This window comes from Corythoichthys intestinalis, chromosome 13 (genome assembly GCF_030265065.1).
Source record: "Corythoichthys intestinalis isolate RoL2023-P3 chromosome 13, ASM3026506v1, whole genome shotgun sequence".
Classification (NCBI taxonomy): domain Eukaryota; kingdom Metazoa; phylum Chordata; class Actinopteri; order Syngnathiformes; family Syngnathidae; genus Corythoichthys; species Corythoichthys intestinalis.
Genome location: NC_080407.1, coordinates 11,732,961 through 11,756,523, shown reverse-complemented (window position 1 = coordinate 11,756,523; position 23,563 = coordinate 11,732,961). Strand labels below are relative to the sequence as shown.

The window sequence follows — 23,563 nt, the reverse complement described above, 5'->3', positions numbered from 1 at the left end:
AAGATGTCAAATCAGTAAATAACAGCTCATAGATTATCTGTTGTGGTAGCTAGTAAAAGAGTGAAATTGATATTCAAAACAGCCATAAACGTTCAAACCATTTCAACACCCCTTTCTCCTCCAGTTCGGACCAAACGGCTACTACTTTGCCATCGACCCCAACGGCTACGTCGTCCTCCACCCCAACCTCAAGCCACCGGTACTTCCTTTTGTGTTCTTTTACGAACATGAACTCATTGGGTGCCATTGACAGTGATAGACATCCAATGCATGAACTGATGATGGATTGGCAGTCTTCTATTGATTATTGGACGTCTGTCATTGTCAATGGTGCTGGAAGACAAAGCAAGTGTTGAAATATACCATAATTTTCGGACTATAAGCCATTACTTTTTACCCCTCACATTGAACCCTGCGGCTTATCGTCCAGTGTGGTTTATTTGCTGATTTATTTGGGTTAATACACTGCTGCCCAAAAATATTGGCTCCCCTGCAATTCTGTCAGATTATGCTCAATTTCCCCTAGAAAATGATTGCAATTACAAATGCTTTGGTAGTCATATCTTCATTTATTTTGCTTGCAATGAAAAAACACAGAATGGGAAAAAAAAAATTCTTTATTATTTTACACAAAACTCAGAAAATGGGCTGGACAAAAGTATTGGCACCCTTTTAAAAATCATGTGACACTTCTCAAACTCTTGTAATTAACAGCCCCTGTTACTTACCTGTGGTGGCAATACCTAAATCACACTTGCAGCCAGTTAGAATGGATTAAAGTTGACTCAACCTGTGTCCTTGTGTGTATCACATTGAGCATGGAGAAAAGAAAGAACTGTCTGAGGACTTGAGAAGCGAAATTGTGAGGAAGCATGGGCACTCTCAAGGCTACAAGTCCATCTCCAAAGACCTGAATGTTCCTGTGTCTACCGTGCGCAGTGTCATCAATAAGCGTAAAGCCCATGGCACTGTGGCTAACCTCCCTAAATGTGGACGGAAAGGAAAAATTGTCAGGAGATTTCAACGAAAGATTGTTCGGATGGTGGATAAAGAACCTCAACTAACATCCAAACAAGTTCAAGCTGTCCTGTAGTTCGAGGGTACAACAGTGTCAACCCGTACGATCCGTCGGCGTCTGAATGAAAAGGGACTCCGTGGTAGGATACCCAGGAAGACCCCACTTCTGACCCACAGACATAAAAAAGCCAGGCTGGGGTTTGCCAAAACCTACATGAGAAAGCCAAAAACATTTTGGAAGAAATCTGGTCAAAGGAGACAAAAATAGAGCTTTTTGGGGAATAGGCATCAACATAGAGTTTACAGGGGGGAAAAAACGAGGCCTTCAAAGAAAAGAACATGGTCCCCACAGTCATACATAGCGGAGGTTCCCTGATGTTTTGGAGTTGCTTTGCCTCCTCTGGCACTGGATTGCTTGACTGTGTGCATGGCATTTTGAAGTCTGAAGACTACTAACAAATTTTGCTGCATAATGGAGACTTCTAAAGTGGCCAGCCATGAGTCCAGACCTGAATCCCATAGAACACTTGTGGAAAGATCTGAAAATGGCAGTTTGGAGAAGGCACCCTTCAAATCTCAGAGACCTGGAGCGGTTGGCCAAAGAGGAATGGTCTAAAATTCCAGCAGTGCATTGTAAGTGGGTACCGGAAGCAGTTGTTCGCAGTTATTTTGTCTAAATGTTGCTTTACCAAGTATTAGGCTGAGCCCTTGTGTAAAATGTAGGGCTGTCAAACGATTAAAATTTTTAACCGAGTTAATTACAGCTTAAAAATTAATTAATCATAATTAATCGCAATTAATCGCAATTCAAACCATCTATAAAATATGCCATATTTCTCTGTAAATTATATATATATTCTGTAAAATAATTTGTTGGAATGGAAAGATAAGACACAAGATGGATATATACATTCAACATACGGTACATAAGGACTGTAGTGGGCATTTCACTCTACTGTCATTTAAATCTGTCTATACTGTCCTCACTCCGAAGCGTCTACTTTTTCCAAAGCTAGACAGCTAGTGAATGACGCCTTAATAATCAGACTTCTTTCTTTTTCATCTGATTTATTAATAAAATGGCCTGAAACCACTGTCCTCTTTAGACTGTAGTGAAACTACAAAAAAAGTACACAAGCATTGCATTAGCAAAAACGTTAGCTTAGCACGCTATACAGGTTCACTAAACATAAACAAAAAGCGTCTCATACAAAACATATAACATTTCGCTTACTAACATAATATGTACATTCTTTACAACAACCATACTTACGGACAAATATTGTCTAAGGATCAAATAAGCACAACATTACAATGTAGGCGTCAGCCCGAGACGTCGTGCAGCCATATTGAACTGGCAAGAAAGCAATAAACCATGTCGCAAAGCGACCACAAGAGTTCGCTGTTAGACAGCACAAAAAACCTTGCTGTAAAACTTACCAAAAGGCAGAATACTGTCTGAGCGGGACATGTGCATTAATTGCGTCAAATATTTTAACGTGATTAATTAAAAAAATTAATTACCGCGCGTTAATGCGATAATTTTGACAGCCCTAGTAAAATGATAATCATTGCAAGCAAAATACATGAAAATATTACTACCAAAGCATTTGTAATTGCAATCATTTTCTAGGAGAAATTGAGCATTATCTGACAGAACTGGATGGGTGCCAATACTTTTGGCCAGCAGTGTAGGTATCACTTTATTCGACAGCGGCGTCATAAGACTGCCATAAGACCGTCATGATTATGACATTACCCTATCATGGGCATTAATGAATGCTTATGACAGATGTCATTACTTTTCATATGTTAAATTATGTCACTAATTCCATTTATGTCCAGCTCGGATCTTTTACATCCATTCAAAAGTGAGATAATTTGCCGAATGACATAAAATGAATGCTCATGGCAGTGTCATGTCATAATTATAATGGCATTATAACAGTCTTATGGCACAACTGTCAAATAAAGTGTTAACAAATACCATAACTAGCTAATAATGAAACAACGAGAACAGTAACTGAAGAAATAATTACAAAATAATGGAAACACCTAACATTTTGGCATCATTATCATTGAACACAATTGTTAAAGAATGGCATGAGGAACATTCTAATGAAGTTGAGCATCTCGTATGATCGTACAGTCCTCAGACCTCAACATTATTGAGCATTTATGGTCAATTTTAGAGATTCAATTAAGACGTTGATTTCCACTGCCTCTCGTCTCTAAAAGAGAACTGAAGAATGGCTTAAAATTCATTTGGAAACAATTCACAAGTTGTATGAATCAATACCTCGGAGAATTGAGGCTTTCATTGCCGCAAAAGGTGGATCTACGCCATACTTAATTAGTTTTGGTTGATTTTTTAAGGTGTTTCCATTATTTTGTCCAATCACTGGAGCACAGAACATGAATTTTGATTGTTATTTACATCCGTAGTGCTGCAATGCAATCTAGGAGGCATGTTAGACGACAACAGTGTGACAGCAGAGGTTGACTGTCTCCCCCAAGGGAGCAATGATTGCCAAATGAAGTTTCTTGAATCAATGAAGCTTTGTAGCCAATTGGTTCAAAGCTTCATGGTAGTTCATTTGGTTTTATAACAGTCTTATGATGCCGCCGTCAAATAAAGTGTTACCCGTAATATCTTTTGGCGTAAATATCCAGTACCCATTGAGGACAGCTGCGGCTTCTAGTCAAGTGCGGTCCAAAATTTACTGTATCCAACTTTTCTTCACAGAGAGCAGAGTTCCACGAGCCGGTGACGTTGGACTTTTTGGACGCCGAGCTTGAGAGCGATACTAAAGTCAAGGTATCGGATCGCACGCGTGTCACTCTAAATGCACATTTTTGCGTGTAATATTTACATTTACAGATAAGACGGAACATGATTGACGGCATCAGGGATACGTATCACATATCTGATCTGGTCAAATCGCAAGATGAGGTCATTTTCTTTTACATGAATTGCATCAAGACATTGCAGGAAATCTTAAATCTTGCATCGCCTTTATAGCGCTACATTGATTGGGGTCGGAGGACTTATGCTTTTGCGCCAGTGAAAGGCACAGATTACAGGTAATTCATCAGAAAAAGGAAAAACAATCACCATAAATATGCACAAAAGTCAGTTAAACAAAACATTCTTAACATGATGTTTTGTTGCATGTGTCAGTCTGGCGCTGGTTCTGCCCGACTACAGCTCATATTACATCCGTGCCACCATCGGTGACACCATCACCCAGGCAAAATGTAAGTCTCCTATTTCCTACTATTTTTCCACACTTGAGGCCTCCACATCTCGCGCACACACGCTGTAGCGGCGCGTTAACGACGGAAAAAAGGGGCTGACGTTACCACTCGCCATGTAAGGCGCTCAAGCTCCTCATTTCAGACTCGCTATCCATCACTTACGCACGCGTTGTATATGTGTCGCCTCATGTTTGGCAGCGTACTCAGAGTTGTGGTGTGGCTTCAAAGTTGCAGACAAGCGAGTTTCCTTTCACACACAAAATCACACTTTGCTCGTCTAATGTTACATTAAAGGAGTAAAACAGAAGGGCTTGGTTGTTGTGATTCCACACTTGACGTTTTTAATATTTTGGAACAGAACATTGCATCTTATCGCATCGGATTTTCCTGGAATTCCCGTCACGTCGTTGCCAAAATCAACTGGCTAGACGCTGATAATCGCTGTCAGCGCAATAGCGGTCTATCTCCTCCTCTTTCATCACCTACTTGCGTCGTTTATATCTATTATATCTATTAATTATGTATCTGCAGTGGTGGATGAAGTATTCTTTTTTTTTTTTTTTTTTATAAGTAAAAGTACAGATACAGGTGCAAAAAAGTTAAAGTACAAAAGTACTTGCTTTCAAATTAACTTTACAATTCAAAAGTGTTTTCTCCCGATGCAAAAATGTAACATACATTTTATATATATATATATACTCACCTGGACAGGTGTACCTAATAAAGTGGCCAGTGAGTGTATACATACTGTATATACTAGGGCTGTCAAACGATTAAAATTTTTAATCGAGTTAATCACAGCTTAAAGTTAATTAATTGTAATAATTGCAATTCACCATCTCTAAAATATGCCATATTTTTCTGTTAATTATTGTTGGAATGGAAAGATAAGACACAAGACGGACACAAACATTCAACATACTGTACATAAGTACCGTATTTGTTTGTTATAACAATAAATACACAAGATGGCGTTAACATTATTAACATTCTTTTTGTTAAATGGATCCACGGATAGAAAGACTTGTAGTTCTTAAAAGATCATTTGAGTACAAGTTATAGTAATTTTATATTAAAACCCCTCTTAATGTTTTCGTTTTAATAAAATTTGTAATATTTTCAATCAAAAAATAAACTAATGGCTTGCTATTGTTGACGTCGCCGAGCGGTGAAATCACATGGGCTCCCTGCCGTTCTTCCACAGTGTCTTTAACTACGAAAGGTAATGATTGAAATACACCACAAGGTTTTAAATTAGAAATCTAGCCAAGGCAAAGACTGAGGAAGTTTTATGTGTATTTTGCACAGCTATTTTGATTGGGAATACCAGTTCTCCGCATTGAGCGCTTTTCTTTTTGTGAACATTAATTTTTTGAGAGATAGGAACATTATTTTTGTTGCGCTTTCACAAAATGATACTGTAGCTACTTAACTGTTCCGCCCAAATGCATGATGGGAAGTTGGGCAACCATGACTGTCAGTGGTGGCTGCAAATGGTATACAGTATGTTCTGCATTGTGTTCAATTAAGCGTGCTAAGAAAAATGAAAATTCTTCCCCACGTCGTTCGCCACAATACTTGTATTTGTTGTGAAAGAGACGCAAAGCTTAAGCCAATAAAAGGCGCAGTCCAATGAACGCCTGTGTCCACTCGCATTTCTCTGCCTTTTCGCTCTCAATGTGCTAAAATGGCGTCATTGTAGTCTGTTTGAGGCAACTAATGAATGGGTCATTCCATGCATGCGTTAATTGTGTCAAATATTTTAACGGATTAATGAAAAAAATATAATTACCGCCCATTAACGTGATAAATTTGACAGCACTAATATATACATATTTTTAATATACACACATACATACAGTGCTGGCCAAAAGTATTGGCACCCCTGCAATTCTGTCAGATAATGCTCAATTTCTCCCAGAAAATGATTGCAATTACAAATGCTTTGGTAGTAATATCTTCATTTATTTTGCTTGCAATGAATGAACACAAAGGAGAATGAAAAAAAAAATCAATATCACGTTACACAAAACCCCAAAAACTGGCCAGACAAAAGTATTGAAAAATCATGTGATTCTTCTCTAATTTGTGGAATTAACAACACCTGTTACTTACCTGTGGCAGATAACAAGTGGTGGCAATAACTAAATCACACTTGCAGCCAGTTAAAATGGATTAGAGTTGAGGCAACCTCTGTACTGTGTGCTTGTGTGTTCCACATTGAGCATGGTGAAAAGAAAGAACTGTCTGAGGACTTGAGAAGCGAAATTGTGAGGAAGCATGGGCAACTCAAAACTACAAGTCCATCTCTAAAGACCTGAATATTCCTGTGTCCACCGTGTGCAGTGTCACCAATAAGTGTAAAGCTCATGGCACTGCGGCCAACCTCCTTAGATGTGGACGGGAAAGAAAAATCGGCGAGAGATTTCAACGAAAGATTGTGCGGATGGTCAATAAAGAACCTTGACTAACATCCAAACAAGTTCAAGCTGTCCTGCAGTCCGAGGGTACAATAGTGTCAACCCGTACTATCCGTCGGCGTCTGAATAAAAAGGAACTATATGGTAGGATTCCCAGGAAGACCCCACTTCTGACCCAAAGACATAAAAAAGCCAGGCTGGAGTTTGCCAAAACTTACCTAAGAAAACCAAAAACATTTTCTGGTCAGATGAGACAAAAGTAGAACATTTTGGGAAAAGCCATCAACATAGAGTTTACAGGAAAAAAACAAAACAAAATGAGGCCTACAAAGAAAAGAACACAGTCCCCATATGTGTGAGGGTCCCTGATATTTTGGGGTTGCTTTGCTGCCTCTAGCACTGGACTGCTTGACCGGGTTCATGGCATTATGAAGTCTGAAGACTACCAACAAATTTCGCAGCGTAATGTAGGGCCCAGTGTGAGAAAGTCTGGTCTCCCTTAGATGTCAGGGGTCTTTTAGCAGGCAATGACCCAAAACACTTCAAAAAGCACTAGAAAATGATTTGAGAGAAAGCACTGGAGACTTCTAAAGTGACCAGCAATGAGTCCAGACCTGAATCCCACAGAACACCTGTGGAGAGATCTGCAAATAGCAGTTTGGAGAGGGCACCCTTCAAATCGGAGACCTGGAGCAGTTAGCCAAAGAAGAAGGGTCTAAAATTCCAGCAGAACATTGTAAGAAACTCATTGATGGTTACCGGAAGCGGTTGTTGGCAGTTATTTTGTCTAAAGGTTGTGCTACCAAGTATCTGGCTGAGGGTGCCAATACTTTTGTCCGACCAATTTTTGGACCTTTTTGTAAAATGATGATTTAATAGTTTTTTTCATTCTCTTTGGTGTTTTTTCATTGCAGCAAAATAAATGAAGATATTACGCCCAAAGCAATCATTTTCTGGGAGAAATTGAGCATTATCTGACAGAATTGTAGGGGTGCCAATACTTTTGGCCAGCAGGGTATAAGTTATAATAATGGACCACAGCATCTTGCTATTAGCCTCTCTCTGTGCACCAGCAGCAACACACACTTAGCCACTTAGCTTAGCTTGATTGAAGCAGGTCTCAAATTACTGCGGTATTTCTTTCAGTAAAAGACAATAAAAGCCAAGCGTGGTCAAGTGTTATAATAATGGACCGGTAAATGGTATCGGTGCCCTCTTTGTTGGTACTTGCCGATACCGATACCACCATTTCGGGTTGGATCGGCCCCCCCTGCCGATACTGGTATCTGTATCAGTATCTGTGCAGCTTTAATTACTAACCATTATTGAAATATTTTTTATGAATAAATACAATTATCAATCAATAAAGTGTGGATAAAAACACAAGGTACAATTTTGTATTTAACTGCCATTATTCGAGTTAATTGAGTGCCCTATTAAGGGTTAAATGTTTAACTTTTGTAAATGTTTAGAAACTTTTGAAGCCAGAAAGCCTTCATTAATTAGTCCTCTGGAGTACATTAATGTAAAACTGGTCTCCTACTGTGCACCCATTTCTTACATCTGGTTGTTATTGACTCGCCTTTTTAACTTTTTTTCCACTCGTGCCGCCAATATTCTTATTCACCGTGAATAAAATATTGTGTAACCCTGTTGTTGTGCCCTTCCCACTCTCCATTCCTCCCTCTTCCTGACCTTCTTCTCATCTCCTGACCTGGGATGCCTGCAGCGTTTTTGGGCAAGTATTCTCCTCACCTCCATCAAGTTTCTTTTCGGAATTTAACGACTTTTTCGGTGATTAATAATGACAGTTTGCAGCGAGGGCGGCGTCGCGTGCGAGCGCCGCCCACACAGAGCGCTGGCTGTGCGTGCTTGTGCTTAAGCCCCCCCGCCACACCTGTTTTATCGGCCCTTAGATGTGGTTTTGGAGGTCGTAGCAGAAGAACTCACGGGATGTTTGTTGCTTAACTCGTGCAGATATTTAAGGATACCTTTTCATGGGACAACACTGTCAGAATGATACTTTTATACAATAGAAAGTAGTCTGTGTGCAGCAGTTATTTTCCCCTCAAAATAAATCAAAATATAGCCATTAATATCCAAACCCCTGGCAAGAAATGTGAGTACACCCCTTAGAAACTTCATACATCCCTAAATGTCCAAATTGAGTACTGCTTGTCATTTTCCCTCCAAAATGTCATGTGACTCGTTAAAGGAGTGCTGTCAGCATTGCTGCAGAGATTGAAGAGGTGGGGGGTCAGCCTGTTAGTGCTCAGACCATACGCCGCACTCTACAGTCCCTGACAAAGGTCTTGTCGCTTATCCATTTCGTAGAAACAATTGCTCATAACCTGACTTTTAATTATTCAACCATGATTTTGCCACCACCAAACGTCACTGTTTTGTGGCACAAGGCGGATTTTTCAGATGAATCTTCCATTGAAATACACCACAGTCACAGCAAATATTGCAGGAGACCTACTGGAGTCCACATGGATCAGAGATTCATTCAGAAAACAGTGACGTTTGGTGGTGGCAAAATCATGGTCTGGGGTTACATCCAGTATGTGGGCGTACAAGAGATCTGCACTGTGGAAGGCAACATAAATAGTCTGAAATATCAACAAATCTTAGCTGCCTCTTACATTCCTAACCATAAAAAGGGACAAATTCTGCAGCAAGATGGTGCTCCATCAAATACTTCAATCAAGATCCTCCAGGACTGGCCTGCCCAGTCACCAGACATGAACATCATTGAGCATGTCTGGGGTAGGATGAAAGAGGAAGCATGGAAGACGAAACTCAAGAATATTGATGAACTCTGGGAGGCATGCAAGACTGCTTTCTTTGATGTTCCTGATGACTTCGTCAATAAATTGTATGAATCCTTGCCAAACCGCATGGATGCAGTCCTTCAAGCCCATGGAAGTCATACAAAATATTACATTTGGATCTCACAGCACCACTACTTAGTTCGCTTATGTTATGTAACATATTTTTGGGTAACACTTTATAATAACTATCAGTTTTACTAGTTAATAGATCATTAGTAAACTGTTGATAAATGAAGATCATTAGTAAACTGTTGGTAAATGATTTATTGCTGATTTGTGAAGTATTTGTTAACACTTTGTTAAGCATTTACAGGGTGTTCCAATATGGTTGACCCCATTCTAAATGCCCATGCTAGTTGATGGATCTTAATAAAACTATATACACTTTATGCTGAAGGTCATAAGTTTTATTGGTTAAATATACAAAGAGAAGGACAAATATTTGTTGGTTCTATGGCAGATTTTCATAAATGTGCAACATGAGCGCTGCCTGCAAAATGCCTTCTCAAAATGCCTTTTCTTTTGAAGTGAACAGCATTTCTTAACCTGAAAAGATAGAAATGCCAAACGTTACACACAAGAACTTGAAAGGTTTCTACACAAACTGTGTTTCAGATTAGGAACACCCTGTAAATGCTTAATAAACAGTGAACAAATACTTCACAAATCAACAATAAATCCTTTATCAACAGTTTACTAATGATATATTAACTAGTAAAACGGATAGTTATTACAAAGTGTTACCTATTTTTGTATTTGAAGTAGATTTTTTGTTCAATTTTCACACTACTTTCTGTAGGCGACAAAACTTTTGTCTTGCCAAAATTTGACCTTCATGTCTTCATTAAATGATAAATCATTTTTCGGTGAAACAAATATTTTTGTACATTCAACATCATTTGGAAGGGTATTAGCTAGGATATGAGCCATTTCTGAAACCAATTGAATAATTAAAAGTCAGGTTATTAGCAATTGTTTCTACAAAATGGATAAGCGACAAGACTTTTGTCATGGAGTGTACATCAAATTGGTGTGCATGGTTGTCAGCCCAAATGGAAGCCTCTTCTGAAGAAAGTGCACAAGAAAGCCCACAGACAGTTTGTTAAAGACATGTCAACAAAGCACATGGATGACTGGAACCATGTCCTATAATCTGATGAGACGGGCGGGCTTTCTTGTGTGCCGTCTTCAGAAGAGGCTTCCTCCTGGGGCGACAGCCATGCACACCACTATAATGTAGAGTGCGGCGTATGGTCTGAGCACTAATAGGCTGACTCCCCACCTCTTCAATCTGCAGCAATACTGACAGCACTCCTGTAACCGGTCACATGACATTTTGGAGGGAAAATGACAAGCAGTACTCAATTTGGACATTTAGGGATGTACGTAGTTTTTAAAGTGTGTACTCACTTTTGTTGCCGGGGGTTTAGATATTAATGGTTGTATTTTGAGTTATTTTGAGGGAAAATGAATTAACTTTTTTATATAAGCTGCACATAGACTACTTTTCATTGTGTCCAAGCGTCATTTTAAATATCTGCAGAAATGCGAGGAGTGTACTTTTGTGATACACTTTATGTCTATCGCTGTCAATGGCAGATAATGAGTTAAAACGTCAGTCATGACAAGTTGTAACTTAAAATTCATGTTCTTGAAAATGCCCACAATGCAGTTTCAAGGGCAATTTAGAGGCCTAACCAACCACTAATAGCCCAAAGACTTTGTTGTTCAGATTCTATGAAAGAATGCAAAACGTTCAATGGCAAATAATTGGCCCGACCCTCAACGTAATTGACCTCGTCTCTATCTGCGTCTGCGGTGGGCGTGAAGATTCCCGCCTTCCTAAAAATGTATTCGTCGTCACTCTTCATCAATCAGTCGTGGCGACGGATGAACGGGCGTGGAAGGAAAAAAAGCACATGGCTGCAATTATTGGCCGATGACCAGAAAGGGTAAAAGATTAGCCAATGTCGTCATGAGAACTTGACGTGCGGTCGACGCCGTGTTTCCTATCATGATGTAAATACGCCCGCTCGCCGATAAATGCTTAAAGAATTCCAGATCCTCGTTTTCATTCTTTGCAATATTTCTATTCATGACTAGCTCGGTGAATAAAATATTGTGCAACCTTTGACCCCGCTGTGGTTTCACCCATTTCCTTTTCTGTCCCTTCTCGATTCGTCCTCATTCTCCTCTCCTCTCCCTCCACTGCAGGAAAAGATGGCAAGTACAGTATTTTATTTTATTTTGTTTCAAGTCCATGTGTTAATCTTTCAAAGGGTTTTCTCCAGAAAACTTGCAAAGCCTGGTAGTAGAGTTACGGCGGCCTACCGTGTTATTGGAAGAATAATTCAAAATAAATAGGTATATTCAAATAATGACTACCGCAATTTTTGGACTATAAACCGCTACTTTTTTCCCCTTATTTTGAATCCTGCGGCTTATAGTCCAGTGTGGCTTATTTTTTTATTTATTTGGGTTAATATGTAACACTTCATTTGACAGAGGCATCATAAGACTGCCATAAGACTGTCATAATTATGACATGACATTATCATGGGCATTAATGAATGCTTATGACTGATGTCATTGCGTGTAATCCGGCAAATTATGTCACTAACTCCCTTTATTATAATTTTCCGGACAGTCTGATGTCACCACTGTCAAAAAAAAAGTGTTACCAAATTCCATAACTAGCAATTAATGAAACAACTACAACAGTAACTGAAGGAATAATTAGCACAGAACATGAAATTTCATTTGTTATTTTCATCTGTAGCGCTGTTATCCATGCTAGGAGGCATGTTAGATGACAACAGTGTTGACAGCAGGTGGCAGCAGAAGTTGACTGTCTCCCCCAATAGAACAGTGATGGCCAAATGAAGCTTCTTGAAGCAATGGTTCAAGCTTCATGGTGATTCATTTGGTCTTAATCCAGTCTTATGATGCCTCTGTCAAATAAAGCGTGACCGGTTAATATCTTTTGGTGTAAATATCCCATAATACAGTAAGGACAGCTGAGGCTCATAGTCCAGTGCGCCTTATTTGATTTATTTGGGTTAATAGGTAACACATTATTTGACAGCGGCATCATAAGACTGCTGTAAGACCATCCTAATTATGATTATATAATTTGTCGGATGACACAAAATGACATCTGTCGTAAGCATTCATTAAAGCTCATGGCAGTGTCATGTCATAATTATGATGGTCTTATGACAGTCTAATGGTGTCACTGTCAAATAAAGTGTTACCAAATTCCATAACTAGCAATTAATGAAACAACTAGAACAGTAACTGAAGAAATAATTAGCACAGAACAACATTTAACGCTATAATGCATGCTATGAGGCATGTTGGATGACAACAGTGTTGACAGCAGGTGGCAGCAGAGGTTGACTGTCTCTCCCAAGAGAATCTCTTGGGAGAGACAGTGATGGCCAAATGAAGCTTTGCAGTCAATTGGTTCAACGTTTAATGGTGGTCCATTTGCTTTTATGACAGTTTTATGATGCCGCAGTCAAATAAAGTGTTACCGGTTGATATTTTTTGGTGTAAATATCCCATAATACAATGAGGAAAGCTAATAGTCCAGTGCCGATTATCTACGAACAAATGCCGTTTTCATGTCAAATTTGGTGGATGGTGGTTTATCGTGTTATAGTTTGGTTAAAAATCTGCTTATAATAACATACTTATTCTCTTACAAGGCAGTCTTGAAATACTGCTTTATCAAACAAAATTACAATGCAATGGCAATGAGCTGGAATAGGTTTGTTCGCATATCGACCACAAAAGATCGCCATTGTTCCAGTTGCTTTAAAAGCAAAGCCCGCCAGGCTTATAAAGTGCTAGGGGAAAACCCTTCTTTGTGTGAATGCTGAAGAGGCATCTGACTCTAAATGTCGGCACTAAGACACAATCTTTATTTCAATCAAAACATCTACAGGAATATTTATGACAATTTTCTGTTTTCACCAATTTGAGAGAAATGTTAGAATTTAAGACCTCCGCATTCTACTATTTTGATCCAACTTCAATTCTCACATACCAGTAGCTCTTCAGCATTTACAGTAATTTCCAGAGAAACTCCACTTTTCTGGTTTGCAGATTTTGACCTCATTTTTAATCGACATATACTTCTGCTGAGCCAGCTCAACGCCAACTCCATTTTTTTCCCAAAATTCCCATTTGTAACGTTTCCCACTTTTCATCAGTTTCTGAAAGCCTGCTGGCTGACAAGTTTGACGAATACGGCTACACGTTCATCGCGCCGAGGTAAGATGGAGCGAGTTTCATTTCCTAATTGACGCGACATTCATTTCTCCGCCGTCTCGGGTTTCCGTCTCGTTAATTATGCTCGCTGCTCTTTTCGCAGGGTCTACTGCAAGGACCTGACGCCTCCCGACAAGGACAAAAGCAACACGGAGTTCCTGATGGAGTTCAACAACTACATCGACACCAAGACGCCTAACAACCCGATGTGTGAGTGCGGATGCTTGGCCCTCCGCTGACGGGCGCCATCAATAACGTGGCGTCCCCGGCGGCTGGGGAAAATGTGCTGATTCCACTCTGTTCCCACCACAGGTTGATGTAAAAAGTACAATGTTTGGGCAAAAGTGTTGAGATTCTCAGAGTTGGTCCTTCTTAAATGAAACCATTTGTGGGAATACCTTCTTTATTTGACTTTGTGCGGGTTGGAATTTTCAATCATTTATCCAAAAGAGCTTTTCGTAATTCTATTGATGTGCCGGGAGGCACTACTTAACCCATTCCGTGCCACTGATTGTTTGTCAATTGTGTTGGCGGCACGGTGGAAGAGTGGTTAGCAAATCCACCTCACAAAGTTTATTAGGAGAAAGTAGCGAACAGCAAGGAGTTTTTGGGGAACAGAAGAAAAGAAGGAGAAAGACAGAAAAAGAACAACAAGAAATACATTGAACGCCTACACAATGAACATGATGGTGTTATTGTTAGCTAGTTGTATTTCCGGTTGACACCAAGTGGGGGGCCTGATAACCAATGAAAGGGGTGGAGGTGGGTTTGGTCTCAACATTGGGAGGAAAGATATAAGAGCATAACCTGCATGTACACATTTTGCTGGGGACGGGACATTTATAAGACTGGGCCAAAGGGGATCAGGGCTACATTTCTCACCGATATGAACCTAATTAATTGATAGGCAAACTGATCAATGCAAAATCTGTACTGATCTATACTAACATTCACGTGTATTGGTTCAGGTGATACACCGTTCGATTCAAACCTTCAAAAACTACCAAAGAAAAGTTTTGAAAACTTCTAGAATGAATGTATGGATTTTATTAGCAAATTTAAAATGCAATATTACACAAATTATATTACAGTAACATACTCAAGAAATACAAACTTGTTCATCAGCAATTAACTACTGTAAGAAGGTAATCCTTAGTTCACTACATTTCTTACAGTTTAACGTTAACATGAGAAATATTACAGGTGGATATTTCTTTCAACGTAGCTTCCTCAAGTTCAAGAAATTCACACAGATTAATGTTATGCTAACTCTGATGCAGGTCGGACTCATAGGCTAGGTTCATCCTACAGGTCTTAATGCACAAATCCGATTTTTTGCCATATGTGTTTTTTTTGGCGTGCCCGACCGTGCAAGTAGCACGCATGCGCACTAATTCGAAGTCTGAGATGTGCTCAGGAAAGAGACCCTCATGCGCAGAAGCATTAAAACAAATTACACATGCTAGCTTTATGTCATTCCAGTGTGATCATATTTTGATTTCCAAAAAGAGGACATAAATAACAGACATTAATAATCCCCGTTTAGCCTTACAGGGTGACCTGAAAAAAAGTTTACACTGCCATAATACAACTTAAATGCCATGTTTATTCATCTTAGAATTAGAATTTAATAACAAATTATACATTATTGTAAAGAACATGTACAGTACACTCTATTTTTCAATGTGTCCTCCCTTAAGTGTCACAACAGCCTCCAGGCGCCTGCGGAATGCTTGACAGGTCTTCTTTATGTAGGATGCTATCATCTTTTCCCAAGATCTAACAATGGACCTCTCCAAGGCTGCCACAGAAGGGTGTGGCTTCTTACAGGCACTGTCCTCCACAGTTGCCCATATGCTATAATCCAGGAGATTGAGATCTGGACTCTGGGGTGGCCACATATCACCTTGTCAAACAACTTTTTGGTCCGCACAGATTGGGCAAGTCCAGACCCAGGTTTTCGTGAGGCTGTTCCAGTATCTTTCAGCTTCTTTTTAATTTTGTAGACTGCACATCTGGATATTCCCAGATTTGCTGCAATCTCAGTAGGTGTCAGACCAGCACGGAGCAATTCAGGTACAGCTAAAGTTTTCTTCATTTTCAGCAGAAGCACAGGAATTGTAGAGACGAGAGATTACCAGCTGCATTGAGTGACCTTAATGAATCACTTAAGCATGACAACCTATTTAGATATGTTTCAATGGCTTTTAAACAAGCAGTCAACTGAGTGTAAACTTTTTTTTGGGTCACCCTGTATATTCATAGTTTATATGAACTGATAGAACGCATACACGCACACCCATGAGCCTTGACGTGTGTGCGTGAAATGACATAGGTGCGTCAGTTTGCCCCGACTCGGCCATGTGTGCAATAATGAAATATTGCTCATTCGGCGCACAGAATGAAAATGCCTACATGGCTGCCGTCCTCCGTGCCTCTTGCTCTTTGCTGACGTAATTGCTGCATGAATTTCGATTTAGGACTCTTGACAGTTCAGGCCGCCAGTCACGTTCTGAAAAAATGTGGCCCAGATCGGATTTGAACCACATACGAAAGTGACTCAGATCGGGTATGAAATGTTCCACTTCCATGCGACTTGTCCCGTTCAGACCGTCAAGTTAATGCCTGACTCGAGTCGGAAAAACACGAAAAAATCGGATTCGTACATTAAGACCTGTAGTATGAACCTAGCCATAGTAGCAAAATTAGTGGTGTGTTCCCCACTTCCACAACATTGACGTCTGTTTACATGACTTACAGTGGCTGCTGCTGGCGGAAAAAAACTTCTCATATACCTCGTCTTTGAAGGGAGCGGGGGAGCCGGCATGTTGTATTTCTGTCGGCCTGTGAATGTGTGTGTGTGTGTGTGTGGGGGGGGGGGGTGTCCAGTAATCAGCTAATGGAAACGTGTGTTTGAGGGGAAAAGAATGGACTGTTACATTCAGCAAGTAAAAAGGAGTCAATGTAAGGGAACATAGCGAAAGTGCTGTAATTCACTTAATGGTCGGGTCGATTCTATCCTTACAACATATGGGAAGACAATCTAAATGACCTATATGACTGAAGCCATTATATAATGCAAATTAGGTTGCTTAAAAGTTGGTGGGGACAATTTCAGCATCCTGAGAAGTTGGTAGTGTTATCTTCCTACCGTCCCTATGCAAACCTACGCCCTTGCGTGAATCCCATCTGACGTGATAGTCTCGCAGACAAGTGGAGATGCCGCGTGGGTGCTGCCCCAGGGCCATTGGCCTTCCTCCCCCAATCGGGGGGGGCGAGCCAGCGCAGCCCATCCTGCCTCCCGCAGCCCAGCAAAGGGGCCATCGCCACCCCCCAGGGATCCAGGGTGGTCCCCGGGCCATCCACGCCCCCGTCAACCGGCCTTCAGGGATAGAATAAGGAGACGCGCCACCACCCCCCATCCCCTGCCTTCCCAACTGGCACGGCCTCACACAGTTCTGAGGTCAAGGGTTCAATTGGGGCTCCGGCCTTCCTGTGTGGAGTTTGCATGTTCTCCCCATGCCTGTGTGGGTTTTTGTCCGGGTACTCCGGTATCCTCCCAACATCCCCAAAACATGCACGGTAGGCTGATCGAACACTGTAAATTGTCCCTAGGTATACAGTAAGTGTGTGTGCGAATGGTTGTTCACTGGCAACTGATTCAGGGTGTACCCCGCCTACTGTTCATAGTTAGGTGGGATTGGCTCCAAAACCCTTGTGAGGATAAGCGGCTCAGAAAATGAATGAATAAACAAATGACTGTTTGTCAAAATTGTCAGTGTAATCCCCTGATCTAAACCCCATCATTAGGCAAAGAAATTCTAAAAAAAAAAAAAAAAAAATCTGTTTTTTCACTCGTTAGCAGCCATTGATGCTGATAGAAGTCCAATCATATGGCTCTTTTCATTAAACATCCAATCCATTTCAAATGGGAGGGTTGGCAGTGAATGAAGCACCATCAATAGATACCTGTCAAGTTGTACGGTTTCAGCAGATTTTTAGCCAAACGGTTTCAAGTGAGCAATGATTTTTGAATGTGTACGCCGTATGTTCAAAATCTGTTTTTCGCGCATTACGTTTTTTTTTTTCCTCCGTTCGGATTTTGTCACCGTTTTGGCAACGAGACAATGCACCGAGAAGGTGTGCGTTACTATGTGTTACTACGTTGGTTGAACGACGCGAGAAAAGTCAGAGACACGAATAGAGAACAGGAGTGGGAAGGAGGGAAGAGTGTTGTGACGCCGATGCAAACGCGAAGCCAAAAGCTAGGCTAGGTGTCTTCAATATTTCCTGACTGTAGCCTACAATCTACGCCCACTTGACACTACACTAGATATCACATGCATGTAGAGCTAGATGCGAAATGACAGACTCGGCGGCATTAGTAAGCAGCCGCCATCTTAAAGCAGTAGACTTCTCAGAAAGGCACTATTGTACTGAACCTTCCTAGCGAACCTAAGTAACTTTTTATCTAAAATAGTCTTGAATTGGCAAAATCTTGGCTTGAATCTATCTTTAAATGATGCAAAAACAGGAGCAATTTATGAACTTGACAAACAATCCAGTTTTAACATAATTTCCAACAATTATAATTTGATACAACTGACAGATTCCAATCTTACATTATGATTTCCTTCAGTTCGGATGTGAATGACCTCTATTTCAATGTGATGCCTTTGGCTACACTTATTCCATTATGAGTCACGGCCATTCTCAAATGCATCCAAACTTTTGGAGTTTTCCCCTCAACTACGTCCAGGTGAGACATCTGGTTTGGCCGTGCAGTTCTTATAAAGTGCCCCCCACTCCCTCCTCACCGTCACCCCTTCATGTTGCACATTTGATGCTAACTCCAAAAGTCTGACCATCACACGCCTGAGCGCACATGTGTGAAGGACGCCGGCTTAGATGTGAGACACACGCACACATCGGCCGCTTCACCCTCCCCAATTACTTTGTGTTTCGTGACAAAGAGCAGGACGCGTCGGGCCGAGAGCACGGGCCGGCGCCGTAAAACGCCAATCGGGGCCCGGCGGGACATCTGACCGCCGCGTTAATGAGCGCCCGCGTCGGCGTCGCCTTGTTTGTCAGCGTTGTCGCAGATCGACCCTCCGAGCACGCCGCCAATAAAACCTGGCACTCCATTAAGTGATTACTTTCACCGTTATTAGCTGCGACTTTAACTGGGGGGTACGCGGGGGGCCCGCTCGAGCCACTGCAGTGGCGAAAGAGTCCGAGTACATTAGGAATTCCTGGGCTGCCTTCAATAAAGGCCTCGTAATGAAAACCACTGCGGGCGAAGGGCCTCGGAATCAAGTGTTAGAGCAGCTGTTCTCTGAAGTGTGGGCCGTGTTGTGAGGTGGGGGGCTATCGGCCGGCCTCCATGCTAATGGACTGGAGCGAAGCCTTCAAAGAAAACAGAAAAAAACGAGCTTTTATCGCCTGTTATGTTTGTCATGTGGTCTTGTCGGAGGTCCTGGAAAATTTGTTCGACCGCGCGCAGCTTGACAACATGTTTCGCTACTATCCCATGTTATTTTGCTAAATTATAACCCGATGGTTTCCATGGACAGTGATAGACGTCCAATCCATTGAAATATCCCACTTCAAATGGTTTTGACATCTATTGCTGTCAAGAAAATTTGAACTATCGCTATTTCTGGCTTGAATCATCGATTAAGTCATCAGCTAATCAGAGGTTCTTTAAACCAAAATCACTGTATAAATAGAAAAACGATTCCCAGCTCTTTCCCTGTCCCCGCTCGTCTTTAATATACCCCCGTTTATTTTTCTTTCTGGCTTTATTTTATTGCTTTTCCATCCTTTTTTTTCTCTACACATCATATTTCATTCCATGTTGGCTATCGATACCCAGAATGCATTTATTTAACACATTCCTGCAGATAGCTGCTACGTTCCGGGCCATTAAGTTCCCCAAAGCCAAACTACAACATCTCCCCCCTGCGTGCCCCACAAAGACGGACAATTAAATACATTACGTTTGACAAATTTTTGATCTGTCAGCAGACAGACGCAAATGGCTCAGGCAGATGTGGCTGATGCTGTTTTTGCTGTTTAGGTAATGTGGAGCTGGTGAACCGATTGCTCCTGGACGCTGGCATCACTTCAGATCTCATCAAGATCTGGAAGGAGAATAAGCAGCAGTGAGTACAGAAGGAAAGGTAATGTCGCTGCAGAAATTTTGATAACATTGCATTTTGCAGGCCAGGAGTCGCGGCCAGATTTGTCGCCACGGATGGCGGGATCACCAGAGTCTACCCGAAAAGGTAGGAAAAGCTTCATTTCCAGTGACATACTGCATAACATACATCAACTAAATGTAGATAATGACATTTTCCAACACTTACAGTATACTTAATAGCCCATCCGCCCAGTCTTGGAATTGCAAAATCCCCAGCATGCAGCCTCTTCCGTGGCTTATCTGCTGACTTTTCCGAGCGCAGATAGGATGTAGATCCCTGCTGTTGCTGTCCATTTTCCACTCGCATGAAGTTCTTGACCTTGATTTCTTCTTCCAACTTGCATCCCCTTGGGGAACCTTTTGAAGCCAAAACAAATTAAGAGAATCCGGTCTGCATAAATGCTTATGTTCTAGCATAATTGCAGCTGGGCCCGAAAGCGCAGTTGTTCTAAGACAGATCTCTGAGGAACCCCTTATGAGTAAGGAGTTTGAGATTTTTTTTTTTTGATTGATTTGTACAGAGCCCCTAAAGGAACATTGACAGAAATAACATAAATTTGAAAGCCTTCACTATCAGTTAACACGAGGATCAGTTGATTCAAATCACTTTTGTAACCAGAGAAAGATCATCTGACCTTAATAAGCATATCTTTTGTGAGCACTATAGTCCTCATTAGTCATTCCCATTCACACTCGCCAGACCACAGGGTTGGATTGCTCCAATTAGCATCTTTAGTGTTTGTGGGGGAGGGCTGCCTTGGATTTTGTTGGACAGTGGACCGCTCAGGCAGGCAATCGGGCGGACAACCTTTTTACATATTCCAAAAGCTGCAGTTTGCCTACTGTACAAGTGACGGTGTAATTAAAAACAAAACATTTTATATGTGGTGACATATGACACTTCACCCTGTCCCGGGGCTAGGTGTTGGAGGTTGTTGCCGAAGTAATTTTTCCTTCTGCGCCTTCATTGCGCCCACATGAGAGTGAGCCAATTCCTTCGCAAGACCTACCAAGAAGTCCACCCATCTCTCTTATATCCAAGATTGTAATCGCAGCTATCCAGAGTGAACCACCCCCCTTCACACCGAGGCAGCGACTCTACAGGAGTGTGTAGGGTGCGGCCTTGATTGCTTGTTTGAGTGGTCTATTGTTTAACAAAGCCCAGTAGTCAGTTTGGTATCGGGGTCATTTGATGCCTTTCTGGTATTTCTTTATAGCAAAACAAAAAAAAAAAAAAAAACAGGACTTCCAGTGTTAACGGGACACGGGGCTCGGGACCGATCCGTGGGGGGCCTATTTTCCCAAAAAATTCAAATATTTTCCAAACCAAAGCCACTAGCAACCTATAACCAAAACAGGCACCTCCCTTACGTATATATGAGTCTCCATGAGCAGCGGCATTAAAAAAAATTCAAAGTGGTTCCCTAATAAAAGCCCAAATTATCTTTTATATAAGTATAACAAAATTTAAAATGGCTATAAATAAATATTATCAGATGTCATGTTAGATGCAAAAAAATCACCGAATGTACACATAATGACCTACATTTTCAGGATCAATAGCAATATTTAACATAAGTTTTTGACAGAAATAGCAACTTAAATGTCATGTGTAGAGATACAAAATCCAACATGGCGGCCGTCGCAAAACAGAGCTTTTTAAGTTAAAAATGTTTATAACCAAATGCTTACATACATAAATGCTTATTCTTGGTCAAAAGCAAAAAACGGCCAGTTATCGTTCATTTTACGTAAATATTTCAAGCAAAAGTTACGGTATTGTGTAATCCAACATGGCGGGGCTGTCACGAAACAAAGAGCTTTTTAAGTTGAAAATTCGCGTAAATAATTGCTTAAATAGCGGGGTGTGAATAGATATGAACATAAAACAGTCCAGAGTCTTGGTTAAAAGAAAATCAGGCTGTTATCGTTCATCATTCGTTTTGGAATTTCTCACATTTCTGCATAAAATCACCATCAAATGTGATCTGACCTTTGTCAAAATCACACAGAGGAAAAAACAGCGTCTGCTTTAACTAAAACCACCCAAACACGTATAGGTTTTCATATTTTCTTGAGGATAATGACAGAAGGGGGAAAATCGAACATCAACACCTCATCCCCACCCGTGAAGCATGGTGGAGGGAACATCATGATTTGGGGCTGTTTTGCTACCTCAGGCCCTGGACAACTTTCAATCATGAATGGAAGAATGAATTCAAAAGTTTATCAGAATGTTTTGCAGAAATACCTGAAGCCGTCTGTCAGACAGTTGAAGCTAAAAAGACGATGGATGCTGGAACAAGACAATGATCCAAAACACAGAAGTAAATCAACTTCAGGATTGTTTCAGAAGAACAAAATACACGATCTGGAGTGGCCAAGTCAGAGTCCAGACTTGAACCCCATTGAGATGATGTGGCATGACCTAAACACAGCAGTTTTGTAGAGACGAATGGGCCAAGATTAGTCCTGATCGAAGTGCCAGGATGATGTGCAACCTAGGCATAAAGCATAGGTGTCAAACCAATTCCACAAAGGGCCAAGTGGGTGCATGGTTTTGTTTCAACCGATACGTGCAAACAGTTTAACCAATGAATTTTCTGTTGAAACAAGCAGCACCTGACAAAGTTTAACTGATTAACCATGTAAGAGATCAGATTGGTCAAAAGGTGTCCTCTTCATTGGTTGGAAAGAAAACCTGCACCCACTTGGCCCTTTATGGTGTCAGTTTGACACAAGTGACCTAAAGGCAGCGATTCATGCCGAGATGCTGTGGCATGACCTAAAGATAGCGATTCATGCCAGACATCCCAGGAATCTGATTGGACTACAACAGTTTTGTAGACAAGAATGGGCCAAGATTAGTCCTGATCGATGTACCAGACTGATCTACAGCTACAGGAAGCGTCTGGTTGAATTTAGGGGAGGCCACAAAATATTAAATGTGATATTTCACTTATTTTTTTCCCCACTTTCTGTCATTGTTTGCAAACTATCCTCATTCAAATATGAAATCCCATAAATGTTGGGTGGTTTTAGTTAAAGCAGACACTGTTTTTTCATCTGTGTGATTTTGACAAAGATTAGTTCACATTTGATAGTGACTTTGTTCAGAAATGTGAGTAATTCCAAACGGTTCAGAAACTTTTTCATACCACTGTAGACGAACAAATGACTTGAGTCTAGTTTTTCTGATTCATGCAACTGTCTAATCGTTTGTGTTTATGTCAGTGCTGGCTTAAACTGGAGGGAAGAAGCGGAGACGTACGAGTCGAGCTTCTACAAGCGCAGTTTGGACAACGATCTGTACATCTTCACGCCCACGCCGTACCTCAGAGACAACAGTGAGTGCACAAACTCATTTCTTGCACGTATGTAATCTAAATAGAGAATTAACCTTTTTTTCCACTTCTCTATTAGCGAGCGATGACTCTGTTCTGGTGAGCAGAGCAGTCAACCTCAAGATCGACAACAAGCTCCTCAAGCCGGCGGGTATGAACAGGCTAAAAACCAGACATAAAATAGCAATTTGTCCAGTTATACATCAACTTGCT

The 23,563-nt window shown here is 41.0% G+C and overlaps 1 protein-coding gene across 1 annotated transcript in view; it reads left to right on the top strand.

Moving 5' to 3' along the window:
• The window catches only part of cacna2d1a (calcium channel, voltage-dependent, alpha 2/delta subunit 1a), a 107,619-nt gene that overhangs the window by 61,528 nt on the left and 22,528 nt on the right, over window positions 1-23,563 (top strand). The window contains exons 18-28 of the mRNA XM_057855310.1: window positions 125-199; window positions 3,764-3,835; window positions 3,899-3,970; window positions 4,040-4,101; window positions 4,199-4,275; window positions 13,747-13,807; window positions 13,908-14,014; window positions 19,884-19,968; window positions 20,029-20,091; window positions 23,241-23,353; window positions 23,430-23,501. Of these exons, the coding sequence (XP_057711293.1) occupies window positions 125-199; window positions 3,764-3,835; window positions 3,899-3,970; window positions 4,040-4,101; window positions 4,199-4,275; window positions 13,747-13,807; window positions 13,908-14,014; window positions 19,884-19,968; window positions 20,029-20,091; window positions 23,241-23,353; window positions 23,430-23,501 (859 nt within the window). The remainder of the gene's footprint in view (window positions 1-124; window positions 200-3,763; window positions 3,836-3,898; window positions 3,971-4,039; window positions 4,102-4,198; window positions 4,276-13,746; window positions 13,808-13,907; window positions 14,015-19,883; window positions 19,969-20,028; window positions 20,092-23,240; window positions 23,354-23,429; window positions 23,502-23,563) is intronic.